The sequence below is a fragment of the Ammospiza nelsoni genome, chromosome 2 (assembly GCF_027579445.1).
Source record: "Ammospiza nelsoni isolate bAmmNel1 chromosome 2, bAmmNel1.pri, whole genome shotgun sequence".
Classification (NCBI taxonomy): Eukaryota; Metazoa; Chordata; class Aves; order Passeriformes; family Passerellidae; genus Ammospiza; species Ammospiza nelsoni.
The window spans coordinates 46,194,955-46,209,455 of NC_080634.1; the positions used below are offsets into that span (position 1 = coordinate 46,194,955).

The 14,501-nt window shown below is 37.9% G+C and overlaps 1 protein-coding gene across 1 annotated transcript in view; it reads left to right on the forward strand.

Annotated features, from left to right (window-relative positions):
• The window catches only part of DDX10 (DEAD-box helicase 10), a 153,694-nt gene that overhangs the window by 91,623 nt on the left and 47,570 nt on the right, over positions 1 to 14,501 (forward strand). The window contains exons 14-15 of the mRNA XM_059466772.1: positions 5,563 to 5,676; positions 7,893 to 8,054. Of these exons, the coding sequence (XP_059322755.1) occupies positions 5,563 to 5,676; positions 7,893 to 8,054 (276 nt within the window). The remainder of the gene's footprint in view (positions 1 to 5,562; positions 5,677 to 7,892; positions 8,055 to 14,501) is intronic.

Genomic DNA, 14,501 nt, shown 5'->3' on the forward strand with positions numbered 1-14,501 from the left:
TGATACAAGCAGGAGGGAGAAGAAAAGCCCACAAACCCTCTAGAAATGCAGTAATGCTTGCTTTAGCTTGTGGGACTGGAGAATTGATTATTTTTTCTTTCCTACTGATATTTTAGCCTGCCACAATAATGTAGTCCGGTCTTTAGGCAGCTTTTCTAGTGAGTGTTCTGTGCTTGCTTTCAAAGGTGTGTTGAGGTGAAATGAAAAAGAAAATGGTAGTTAGAAACAAAGTAACTTTAGGTTGATGATGAGAAACACTCCAAAGGTCAAAGTACATGTGTTTTGTCTTGTGGTAAGATACTCTTGTTAGATCCTGAGTTACTGAGGATTACATGCTCAAATCTATCTATTCACTTAAAAATTGTATTACTAAGAAAAAATATTACAGTAGCAAAATTTACTGATGACTGTGTTTCTGTGCCCTGTCTCTTCAGGAAAATACTGTAATTGGAAAAATAGTGAATCTTATTTCTTAAACTTGTCAGTATCTTCATTTAGAAAACCTTTTGTTGTTGATTCAGCTTAAGAATACCAGATGTTTTAAGCCAGAAATCAAAAGCTCCCTCCTTTTTGGAAAAAAAGAGAAAAGAACTTCCATTTTAGCTGTATTATTCCTGATTCTATATCAAAATGTTTGCATTTTCTGTGCCTGTAAGAGCTAGGTTTTATTGTTACTCATTAAATAACCCAGCAAACCATCTGGCATGTACAAAAGGAAAAAAGAAATTCCGGCTTTAGATTAGTAACAGTAGAAAATCCCCCAATTTTGCAGCTGATCCTACATTTTACGGATTTTTTTCCAAACTTGAGTGACTCTTAATTAATAATGTTTAAGTATTATATATCATTTTAAAGAGGCTAATTATTGCCCTGGTTTTGTTTGATAAGTTTAACTGTTGCCACATCTTTATAGAAGAAAAGATGAGATTGAGGGCCTGTTGTATTGGGCATAGGGCAAAATGTCCCTGCTGGTGAGCAGCAGGTAGCCTCTTCTCATTGACAGAGAGGGGTGTGTGCACCAGCTGGTGCTTGAACTGCTGCTTGCAACTGGAGTTCAGATGCAGAATTCCTTTGGGATCTTAACAGCATCACGAAACCCTGAGCCCAGGTCATCCATGCTGTTTTGTTTGGATCAATGGCTTATCTGATGGAATAATTCAGCTTTAGAAAGGGATGTACTGTGGCAGGATCTGCAATGAGCTGATCAGTGTAGACAACAGCTGTGCCCTCCCAGCTCACTTTAATATGCCCAGGCCCATGGCTTGCTCTGGCACTAGAAGCAGGGTCTAGTTGTCAGCAGAAACCCTCTGTTCACTTATATCTGCTGATGTGATCATGCTTCTGCCTGCACGGCCTGTGACCCCAGTTCCAGTGTTCAATGGGCAGAGAGGAGTCAGGACTCCTGCTGCCTTTGTATTCTCTGCAGAACTTCAGGTTAACAGCTGTCAGGGATCTTCTGGCAACCTGCAGCAGTTGGTGGTGAACTCTTAGTGAAGAAAAGAGATGAAGCCCTAGAGAATGTCAGTGCTGCTTGTCCGTGCTCAACTATCTCCTAGTCCAAAAGATGAAAATGGGAAATGAGTAAGCAGAGTGGCGTGAAAACACAGGGAACCAAGGGTTAGCACTGAAGATTAGGAAAGCCTGAGGTCTCATATCCAGTTGCACGTTTAAAGTAGATTAATCAGACTCCTGCTCATATTTCAAATTTCAAATGTGAGGTCAAAGCAAAGACAGGCAGTGGCATTAGAAATTTGGGTGAGAGGGTCACAGGGTGTCATGGATCATTGAGGAGGCCATGAGCTCAGATGTATTTAAACAACCCATCCTGCATCAAGACTTAAGCCACTTGGAAAAACATCTGGCCATAGGTATGTTCAATATAAAGTAGCAGGAAGTAGGGCAAGAGGCTCTTAGAGTGTGGGGAATAGATCCTCTGAAAGATGCTACTGGAGACACATGGAGAGAGAAGATTAAGTGACAGAAGAGGGACACTTTAGGATTATGTAGGGACTCCAGAAGAATGTGAAAGAGATCCCCAGAAGGGAATCAAAGCAGCATGTATGGGATCCCACAGTAGCCCCAGGACTGTATACACTCCGTGGCTGATCAGCCCGACTCTTACCCTGGATTATGCATTCTCCCCCTTGGAACAGGGAAGCTGTGTCAGAAACCACTGCCCTAATACACCAAAGGTCCCTTCTTCTACTGCTGAATACTGAAGTCACGTAGTTTGGAAAATTGTGCCTACATCTGTGATAAAATGTTTTGATATCTGAACCCATCTGGTCTTAAACTATGAATCAGTCAGGGGAGTGTCTCTGAGGCTGAAGGAGCCTTGATAGCCATCAACTTTGTAGTGTACTCAGAAAGCTGAACTACCAGTATAGTGGTGGACCCTGACTGGATGCCTGCACCCACCAGAACCTCTCTGTCATGCCCTTTTAGAGCTGGACAGGGACGAGAAGATATAACGAACGGTTCGTGAGTTGAGATAAGAACCAGGAGAGATCACCCAACAAATGCCATCACAGGCAAGACAGACTTAAATTAGAGATATTAATTAGAGTTATTGTTAACAAAATCAGAGCAGGATAATGAGTAGTAATATCAGACCTTTAAAACAACTTCCCTTTACCCCTCCTTCTCAGCTCTACCTCCTCCTCCCCAGTGGCACAGAGAGACAGGGAATGGGGACTGTGGTCAGTTCATCACATGGTGTTCCTGCCACTGCTTAGGGTAAGGAGTCATTCCCTTGCTCCTGTGTGGGGTCCTCTCATGGGGGACAGTTTTCCAAAGTGAATCCATCCCATGGGCAACAGTTCTCTGCGAACTGCTGCAGTGTGGGTCAGTGCTTCAAGGGCAGGCTGCTCCAGCATGGGTCACAGTCCTACCAGGAAACCTGCTCCAGTGCGGGCTCCTCTCTCCACGGGTCTGCAGGTCCCTGCCAGGAGCCTGTTCCAGCACAGGCCTCCTGTGGGGTCACAGTCCTCTGTCGGGCATCCCTCTGCTCTGGTGTGGATCTCCTCCATGGGCTCCAGGAGGCTTTCTGCATCCCGTGGGTGCTCTGTGGGCTGCAGGGCACAGCTGCCTCCCCGTGGTCTGTGCCATGCAGGGGAATCTCAGCTCAATGCCTGGAGCCCCTCCAGCCCCTCCTTCTGCCCTGCCCTTGGTGTCTGCAGGGCTGCTCCTCTCACGAGTTCTCACTGCCCTCTCCTCTGGCTGCAGTTACATCCGTGCAGTAACTTTCTTTTTCCTCTACTTGAATATGTTATCACAGAGGCTTTGCCATCACTTCTGGTGGGCCCTTGGCTGGCAGCATGTTCGTCTTGGAGCCAGCTGTCATTGACCCTGCTGGACATGGGGAAAGCTTCTGGCAGCTTCTCACAGAAGCCACCCTTGCAGCCTCCCTGGTACCAAAAGCTGGCCATGCAAACCAATCCAGTGTCCTAATAAAAACCACAGTTTAATTATCTAAAGATTGTGTAGTGTTTTATACTCATGCTTTTTTTCTGTAAGTTTTAAAAAATTTTGATTCCTTTGTGTAATGCTACACAAGGAATATTATAAATCTGTCAGGTTCACCCACTGATCCTACACTATGCTTTTTGAGTCTTTAGTGAGGGGATTTAGCTTCCCATTTTTTTCTTCTTCTCCTCTTGTTCCTTCTATTTCTTTGGAAACTTTGTATTATCCCGTTTTTCCCATGCAACTTGACTGAATCAAACTCAGAGGAAGGAGGGGGGAACAAGGTACAACTGGAAACATTGCCTAGTTGTGCATGTAAAGACAACTCATTGGATATTTGTGCTCCTTAGCTGGGAAAACCCTTTTTAAGAAATGTAAACAGCTGAAGTTCACAGTTAAATACAATTTTGCAAAATACTGGTGTACCAATTTCAATCTTACAGTAATTTTTTTTATAGTAGCATTTTATGCTGGTACCAATAATACTGGCAGTGCAGAAGTAAAGGACTGTTTATTAAAAAACAAAAGCCAAAAGCAGCTGCTGAAAGAAAATGCTGTGGTAGCGAATAGTATTGTCCCACCACCTTGAATTACATTTCTCTTTAAATTCTTCCTCTGGACAGCTCCTGTTGTTTGTATTTTGAGGCAAGGGTTTTGTGCTAATGAAGCTTCTGAAACAATTTGTTTGTAGGGTAAGCAGCAGTAATGAGCACAGCTTTCTGAGCTGTTACAGATGTACCTAACCTTTGCTAGCTGCACAGTGCAGCAAAAATCATTTGACAATACTGAGGACAAAAGTGCTGCTACTGTTACTATTTTTTATAATAGATATGGTCATTACTTGATATCATAGGCAGTAGCTGTCACAAGCCATTTTTCATGTTAGAAGGACTATAATTTTTCTCTTTTATAGTTCAAATTTCACTGCATTAGTGTGCTGACCATAATGGCAGTGACTTTCTGAGTTAATGTTTTTTTTGCTTCTTTTTATAGTAGATTTTGTATAGAACATGGAAACTGATTAAAATGACCAAAATAAAAAATGAAAGTGAGAAAAAGTTCAGTTTTTTCTTTTTCTTTCTTGTTGCTTTGACTGCTTTCTGTTATTTATTAGAAGTTGAGGCAGTTTAGTGACTGTTTTTCAGGTACTTTTCTTCTGAGTAGTGGAGAGATTGCAGTCTTAATGGGATGATGAATGAGTTGTGGGCCTTCTCCTATGGAGTCTCCACATATTCCTTCAGAATATTTTTGCTATAAAATAATTTTATAATGTCAGTTTCTGCTTAAAACGTCCTCAGTGTATTGTGCCCTGGTAGATGTTAGAACACAGTCAGTATTTTTTCTTGAAAGGAGATTTCTGGGTAGAAGAGTTGGGGGTGGTGAATCTCCACATTCTTTAGTTCCTTGATGTTGCCACTTGGTGAGTGCCTTGGGGAAACATAGATAGGCCATCTGTGGATTTCACTGTTTCTGTGGATTCATTCATTAGTTGCTCTGGAGTCTTCATCAATTTTCTCCCTACTTTCTTTTCTGATGCTAGTAACTTTTGTGATATTTAAATGGTATTTAATTCTAAACACCTCCTGGATGTTCTGCAAGAGCCAAAAGTTATGAAGTAGCAGTATTCTTGCACTTGTGGCATTCATTGACACACAGATAGCTCAGACTGGTTTGCTATGGTGCCTGGGACAATGTGATGACAACTGAGAAGAAATTGGTCTCTGATCAGTTGTAGTTACTGGCTTCAAGTCAGTTATACTGTATTTCTTGTCTGATGAGGCTTGCTAACAGCATAAGTTGGTGAATCTGGTGTCCTTGTCCTTAAAAGGTTGGTGAGATTTGAATGAGCCAGGTGTCCTGGTGCTGGCAGGATTTAATTTATGCTACATTTTTATTAGAGTAAATGAATTTCTGATGATGCATCCTGCTTAAAGTGCTTTTATGAAAAGGTTTACAGGCTGATTTTTACTGGAAATGATTCTTACTCATATTTTAGGAATTTAATTTTCATAAATCTGATTACTTTTAAGAAAGTTTGAAGTATATACTCTATGACTAGTAAAAAACTCATAAGAAACCTTACTGTCTTTTATGCAGACCACGTCAAAATTAAAGATGAAGAAAAAAGCAACTAAGACCCAAGAAGCCAAAAAAATCTTGAAGAAGAAATTTAAAGTTAATACAAAAATAGTTTTTACTGAAGATGGAGAGGTAAGATCACTTAAAAGTTGTTGTATTTTTTTTGGAATTGAAGTTTCTATATTTCTTTATTCTATTTGTAGTTTCTATAAAGTCAAAAATCTGCTTTATAACTATATAAAAAGACACACTGCTAAAAAATGTGTGGCGTTTGTAATTGGCTTACCTTTTGCAAAAGAGTTCAGCTTCCATTTAGAATTCAGTTCCAGTGAGAAAAAGAGAAATGTTGAGCACTGACCTCTTTTCATCTTTGTATGTATAAGATACTTGTATGAGAGCTGTAAGTGGATGTACAGAATTGTATCTCTTTTCTGCGTATTATCTTCAATTTCAGGTGGAATCAAGAGCTTGGATTTTTTTTCTCACAGAAATGTAAAACAATTTTCCTGTAGCTGTTTGCTAAATCTCCCCCAAGTCTTGAGTTAATGTACTGGAATTGAAAGAAGACCCTGATTTTCTTCCCAGTATTCACTATTTCTAGAATAAAAGTTTTGTTACAAAAGCTAAGGAAGTACCAAATTTTGGCCTACTGGTGCTGGTGTAGCAGTGCTTGGAAATTTGCCAGTTATTTGATTTGTTCTTTTACTAGAGCAATAGAAAAATTTATTGACTTTATACTGAAAGGAACTATTGTGGATGCTGGTCACTCTAGGGTTTCCCTGTGGAAATAACCTCACTAGCAAATGTCCGCATTCCATGAACTTTTCTATAATTTGATTTCACAGCTTCAGATGCTGTGCATGTTGTTTTTTTCAATTTCCAGCAGTAAGATAAAAGTAGGGTGGGTTTTTTCCCCTCTTTATAATAATTTCAGTAAGGCATAAAGAGAGGTCACATTTGCAAGTATATAATTTGCTTTTTTTCTGACAAAATACAGCATTTTATATTGCAGGTGAAGGGAGTGTAGCTACATGCGTAATTACTAACATTAGGCAGAATGTAAAAGGTTTTAGAGGTTGCCCCATTGATTGAAAACAATGTCAGATATTTTTAGATATTCAGAAGCTGTTGTGTCAGCTTCAAATTCATATGCAAATGTTTTAGGTATCTATGCAATGAAGCAAAAAGGAGGAAGAATTGAGAGAAATCAATCACAAAGACTGTAGTTTGAAAAGCAATAGAATAGAAAAGGGGTGACATTTAAGGAAACACAAAATTTGCATCTGTGGATGTTGTTCTTGCTTTTTTTCTCCTTGAGCTGTGTAAAATTGTGCATTGAAATTTTACTGTTCTATTCTGCATGCTTCTTTTTGATAGTCCTCTAAAAATGTATCTTTCTAGAAAATACAAGTGCACAAACTCAATTTTACAAAAGGATGTGAAACAATGGGTTGGATTTATCTGTACCTATTAAATAAACAGCCTGTGTGCATTAGGGAGTCCTAAATGTGTTTGGTTTTGCATTTGTACTGAAAAGCATTCTATATTTTCTGCCATGTACTTTCCTTTCAAGAGTTAGTACTCTACCAATCCATGAGCAAGAATGATTTTGCAAAGACTTTCCCTTGAAGGTGTGTGCTCATACCCTGAGGTATAAGCTACTAGGTCATAAGATAGATGGGGATATTTTTTGGTGAATATATGGTCTTTGTCTTGAATTCAGTTTCAGATATTTAGGGGAAGCTGGATGTGTTCAGTGTGTCATCCATCAAACATTTCATCAGCATGAGTCATCAAACATTTCCAATACACTCTTAGTACAATAATCAAAAAACCCTTCCATGTCTGTTCTCCTTGCTCCCCTCAAAACATGAACCTGCAGTCATGGTTTTTTTTTTTCTTTTTGTGTATTCTGGAATAAAGGTTTGTCTAATTTTTGTCTTGGTTAATATGTTGGAATGTTGATTGTTTAGATTAAAGGTACTGTTTAGATTTACTGACATTTTTTTCTGCTCTCATTTTTTCTTGAGAGCAAGTAGTTTTTTCTTCCCCAAATGAGTAGCAGGATTAGAAATTACTTGTTCTAATCAGGAAAGAGGACAAAATAAGGGAAGAGATTGAAGTGAGTTCACTAAACAATAATGTGAGCTAATGAATACACTTACTTTAAAATAATAATTTTAAACTGAATGTGGTGTTAAATAAGGTCTATTAATTTGATTCCTTTGCAGATGACTTTCTTTATTTGGTGTGAAAAAATAATGTATTGGAATATTTAAGACACCAAAAGTGTGATGTGGAAAAAATTATTCTAACCATTATTTTTCTTGCTGGCATCTCTAATTCAGTTAGTGCAGCAGTGGCCACCTGTGCAGAAATCCAATTTGGCACAAGCAGATGAGGAAGATGATGCCAGTGGTATCAACTTAGATAAAGCCAAGGAAATCCTGCGTGAAGAAGACAAATTTGACAAAGAAGAATATAGGAAGAAAGTAAAGGAAAAACATAGGGTAAGTTGATTTCCACCTCAATTATTGAAGTACAGAAGTACTGCGCTGTGGATTGCTCAGTGAGGAAAAATACTTAAATACGTTGTGAAATAAATGTAGTACAAGTTCATTTAAGTTCTTCAGTTTTCTTCAGGACTACACTGCTCACAGGAAAACTTTTAATAGCTGGATAGCACAAAGCCTTATTCAGCATTAAGTGTTGGTAACAGTGGAATTTTATTTACAGCTTTAAAGTTTGGTAAATTTAGTAGGAGTATCTTTTTTTTTAAGCAGTGTTCACTGGAAGGGTTTGTTTCACCAAAAGAAAGTATTATTAGGCATATATGCTCTAAAACCTGCTGGCAGTGAAAGAGTATCTCTGAAATGTCTTCAGACTACCATTTGCTCAACATTTAGTGTCACATTTCAGCTAGGCCAAAGTGTTAACTTTTTGTATTAGTGTGCTTAGGGCTATCAGAATTTACTGAATGAATTACTCAAACTACATGATATGATTTTGGCTGTGACTTGAAAAAATCGGTATCTGCAGTCTGGCTTCTCTCTGGTGTTTAAAAACCTTTAAAAGTTGCAGACCACAAGTTTTCCACCTACTTCTCTATTATTTGTTATGGACCAAAGCAGGGTTGTCTGACCTTACTGTGTACCTGTCATATAGAACACAGCTGTGTCTTTGAGCTCAGGGGTCATTCTGTTAGTGATTGTGAGATGGGTATGGCATTCTCCAGATAATGGATACTTGTAAGATTCCACAACTATGTGTTGTTAAAGGCCTGATTTATACTCAAAGCTTCACATTTCCAAAGTGTTAGAAAGTGTTGTTTTATTGTCCTATTCTGTAAATGCTGACCTAATTTAGTTTGACTTTCCACTGATTGTAAGTAGTTAGTGCAAGATCTTCCAGTGTTTGTGAGTGTTTGAATTGGAACAAAATAATTTGGAAGGAATTTGTGAAAGTTTCAAGTCATGTTTTGGCTATGAAGTATCCTAGCTAATGTCAAAGTGTACTTCACACATTTAATTTGAGTCTGCTCCTCTAGTCCTGTTGCAGTCATTTGACAAATACAAAAAAACTCACATCATTTTTAGCAAAGGGTTCCAGTTGATAGGAGGTGAAAAGAAACCATGTTTGTTGTGCTCTAAGTGAAATAATAGTCGTTTACAGAAAACAATGCAATCAGATTTCAAGGATGCACTTAATGAACAGGGAAGGAGAGACCGATTCGGTGACTTTGCAGTCAATCTCTTATTCACTAGCAGATTCATAGAGTTTGAGTGTAGGTTTGGCATCAGACTTCAATGATAAAAAATACTTAATCTCTTGGTCTGTTAGCACAGCTTCATTGTTAAAGCGCTGAGGGGAACAAACCGCATATTTCCCTGCATTGAAGAAAAATACTTAAACTGTGGAGATACTGTGAAAAGAGAATGCCTCTTTTCAAAACTGAGACAGACAAAATTACCAGACTGGCCACATCAATGTCATTGGTTTTTTTTTAATTATAGAAAGTGTCATACATGAAGCTTCTTGCAGATTAGTGCATGGGTATTTTTCATGCTCCATCCTTTATGAAATGAAATAAAATAAATGATAGTATATAAAAGAAGGAAATAGATGAAATAGATTAAAAGAAAAAAAAAGAAGACTTCTGTTTGATATCCTGTGAAATGATTGTCTAGTATTAAGGGCTGCCAGTCAGTCACTGCATGACTGACACACATCTGACATTGTTCCGATTTTTTTATTTGAAACTTTACAGTTTGAGGTGAAAAATACATCATATGTAAATTCTCTGTACATAATTAAGTATTCAGTTACCTGATTGTCATTTAATTTTTGGAATAGTCTTATAACAGTTTAGAATTATAACATCCAACTTTAAATAAGATGAAACTTGCAAAGAAAGGGCAGGAAGGTGATGGGTGTTTCTCTGGTAGAACCTCATTTGCTGTCCCATTGTCTCACTAACCTTTGTGGGTAAAGATGAATCTCTCTCCCCACTACAAAAGGCATTCAGGATACCAATTCATTTCATCTATTAATTAATATAGTTTATATAAGGTAAGGCTGACATACAGATTGATTCTCTTGCTCTTTCTTATTACTGAGTCATCCATTTATGTTTGGGATTCTTGACAGTCAACTGTTGCTGCTTAGGAAGCAGCTGTAGTAGTAATTATAGGGAAAATATGCTAAGCCCTGCTCTTTTGTCTCATCCAAGGAGAGACAGGCATACCTCCTTCTTTTTGGACCAACTTTAACTGGTCCTGTGACCAGAAGATTCCTTCTTGCAGTGATTCATGAAGAAGCTACATATTGACTAGGTAGAGAAGATACTACTCAATTTTTTCATTGCCACAAAATGTGCAATTTTTAAAATTCACACTGTAGGGGAAGGTTCTGTGGCATAATTCAGAAATCATAGGTAACTGTCATAGATAAACATTATTTTAGCTATTTCAGTCATTGTTTTTTCACTGATGTTTTTGGAATTTATTGTGTTGTTAATGGGCAAGTCATTTATCCTTCATTAAGAAACCATGCCAGGGGAAGATTTGAAGAGCCTCACGATAAAAGCGAGCTACATGGCCATTTGCACAGTGACTTCCCAATGGTATTTAAAAATTCTCCCACCTCATAAGGTTTCCCTTCCCAAAAAATAATTGCTCAGCAGCAGATACTAGTTGAGTCTGAATTTCTGTTTAAAAGTTTGGTTGTTTATGTAAGCCTGACAGGCAAGTGGTCTAAGTTATTTCTTGCCCTCATTTGGAGCGAGAGGGTGAAACCTAAAAGATGAATATTCAACTGTGTTACCAGTAAAGGATGTGAGAGCAGTAAAAAGACTAGGAGACTTTTTTTTCATGACTTTGGATTTTGTGTAAGTGCGTATGTCTTAGTGTCCTTTCTTGTGTCATTGAAAGAGGAGCTTTTTAAAGTCACATACTTTAATCCCATCTTATATATCCCTTTGCTGGCATTCAGCAGAACCCTTTATACAAAGTCCTAAATCCATCACTTGTGACTGTCATTGCTTCTTTTTAAATCCTCTGTGCTTCACTCTGAGCCAAAATACATCATGTCATAACATGAACTTTGTTATCTGACCTGTCCTTTCTGCAGTAATGCTAATTATTTAATTCCTATCTTTGTTTAAATTTCCTTCCTGCAAGCAGACTGCTGAAGATCTTTGTCCATTTGACATGTTCCAATATCAGATATGACAACTTTGTTTCTTGGTTTTCTGACTTGGCTGCTGAATTCTCCTACAACTCTCTTTTTCCTAGCTTTTTGAAAAAGCTATGGCTGAATCTTTCCTTTCTGCTTTTGGTTAACATTTTCATCAACTTAACTTTGTTCTGTTCCTTCACTTACATCAAGTTTCAAATATATCTTAATTCATATTTCTTCTTCTTAATTCCTTTTCTTCCCTACTGCAGCTGATACCTGCAGTAGTTTCTTGGTGCGTGTGTGTGTTGTGTGTGTGGCAGTTGTTTTGTTTTTTCCCCTTTAAATCAAGTTTTGAAACATGCTAAATCTATTAAAGTTATTAAGATTAGCAGGCCACTGGAGACAAATGCATTTTCTTTCTAATTAATCAAATGTAGCAGTCCGATACTTGGTTATTTACATATAATCATAAAGTCTCCTCAAGCTGAATGTGTGTTAGTAGGTCTCTACATTGGCTTTGAAATGGTGACTTATAATAACAAAACAATTTACAGAAGGCTATAAATGCAGAAGTTATTTGATCTGGGTTTTTTTTTATCTACAGGTGGGTTCAGGTTTTGATTTAGATAAAGAGTAGATGTAGAAAAAGCAGCGTTTTCATTAAGCTTGTACTTTTATAGGTCATCTTCAATTGAGAATCCTTTCTTAAGGTTTCTGCAGTATAATCTTGAAGATTAGAGGTCTCTGGGAAAAAAGTTTACTTCTTAAAATCAAAACATCTCTAAAATAGCTTTTTTTTTTCTAAGGGAACATGATACATAAGCTTATTATGAACTTTCCTTGCAAAACTGTTTCTGATGAAGAACAAAACTATTCAGAAGTATCCACAGGCCATTGCTTTTAAATCCATTTGTGAATGTAATTTAAATGAGCACAGTTTCCTGTATGATCAGAAAGATGTTTTGATGCATTCATGAGATGCTCGGATTAGAAGAGTTGTGTGTTGCAGCGCCTGAAGGCTTGTGGCAACTTGCAAAGCATCTACACTATAATTAGGTTTCCTTCATGAGTCTCACATTTTATTATCCTCTCCTTGCTCTGCAAATATGGAAGAACTGAAAATTAGATGGATAGAAGTAAATAAAAATCTGAGGTATAATTGTAATGTAATTAATGCTTACTGAAGTATTGGAAGCAAAGTAAGTTAGTGGTTGAGCACAAGGGAAGGACAGTAACACTGATCAAGATGATGTGAAAAGAGTTCTGCATTAATGGCTATTTAATGGAAGCCATTTGAAATGTGTATAATGTTATAAACAACAATAAAGGGGAAAAGTGAATAAACTATTCAGAACATGTTTTGGCACTCCATTTTTCAAGTTTTCAACTGAAAATGCAGTGTTGTTAGGAGGAAAATAGTGGCAGAGAGGGATTCATCTCACTTCTTAATAACCTCTTTTTCCCTGTACTAACTCAAGCTCAGAAAAATGCCTGTTGGCGATGAAGGAGAAATGAATAGGAGCCTTATTTCTTACCTCTCTTTCCCACCAGTAAGATAGGCTGTGAATTTTGAGTGATCACTGTGAGAAGAAGGCTAGAATATTTTTTAAAATATAACTTTATTTGGGCAGTATTAGTAGAAATCAAGCTGAGACTTCAGGGGTCTGATACTGCTAGATGCAGTAGTTCTGTACCTCCCTGGAAGACCTTAAACAAATACATTTATAGAGAGATGACTCAGTTAGACTGCGGGTGACGGGGGATCTTTCAGAAGGTACTGCATTGTCCCATAAGTCTGTATTTTAAATATAATATATCCTTTGTATTTTTGAGATTCCTTGCACAATCTTCCTGGGATACTGATGTTGCTCTATGAAATCTGGAGATATTTTGTGGCCCTTGTGCCACTGAAATGATCTTGATTTGTACCACTTGATGTTTAGGGCTGTATGTTCTCAAAGTTTTGCTTATGCTGTTCTTAGTTCAGTAGGAAATAGAGAATTATTTTAGAAACTGTAACAGAATACCTCTCTTCGGTTTGTCTCCTGTGCCCTAAATGCATTTGTTAGTGCCATAGTGCATAATTTTAATAAGGAGCAAACACTGCAATGTTTCACCCTTTGTGTGTTTGCTCTCCCAAATACTATTACTCTATTAACTGTTTCCAAGGCTAAAAGAGAGAATTCTTTGCACTAGACTTAGGTAGGGACTATAATAAAATAAATAGCTTTCATTTTCACAAGGAGTATATTGAATTCTGATTAAAATTCATTTTTGAAAATGGGAGATTACAGACTGGTAAAGGACCCAAATCCCTTGGGTTTGAACTCAGGCAGTTTCATCTGCAGGTGTTTTTGCTGAAGCCTGCTGCTGTTCCAGGCTGCAGAGCGAGCCCCCTGCACGTGTATTACACAGAGGGACACACACACAAGACACACTCTGGATATCCACAGAGACAAGAGAGGCTGCACTCACATAAACATGCACAGCACAGGCAGCACAAGCTTATTTCTTCTTGTTGACTGATAAGGGGTGGTGTCCACCAGCAGGACTAAGAAGATCTCATCACTCCTTTGATTGATAAGCACACTCACCAACACATTAAATAGTAAAGTGGATCCTAAATATGTCTCATTTCATACCTACATCATAGGGCCCTTGTGTAGTCACTGACCTTGGGTTTTTCGTCATGCTAGTCTTTCTGCTCAGTCTCATAGTACCTTTCAAATACTCAATTGAAATTTACTCCTTCCCATGAGGCTGATAAATGTAGATAACCTGTTTTCTCTTTGTCTTACTGGTTACAAACTTTTGTGTGAATCTTCCCAAGATTGTGTTTGTGCAGTTCCTTAAGTGCTCATCTGCCAGTGACTTACGAGTTCACATCTTTTGCTACTGTCTGCCTTACTGCTCATTAGGGTTAGAGTATTTCATATTCACTTTAGTACTTTTTCTCCTTCTTGTCTTTGTCTTAGTTGTAACAGGCTGTCATTGCAAACTGCACTTTTACATTCAGCGTATTCCTACCATCAATGTGTCCCTAGGACTTACTCCTTCCTTTGGCAGCCCCATTCCAAATGGAGCTCTAGGCTCTGCCTCTCTGCTTTTGCAAGTGATTTCTGTTGATGGCAGAGTAGTTTTGATTGAAACATGTTTGGTTTATAGTTTTATAAAATAATTCTAAAAGTTGTAGTGTGTTGTAATAAATCATTGAATAACGTATATCATGCTCAAGAAATGGAAAAGATTCCGCAGGGCTTTTTCTTTATTTTATAGAATAG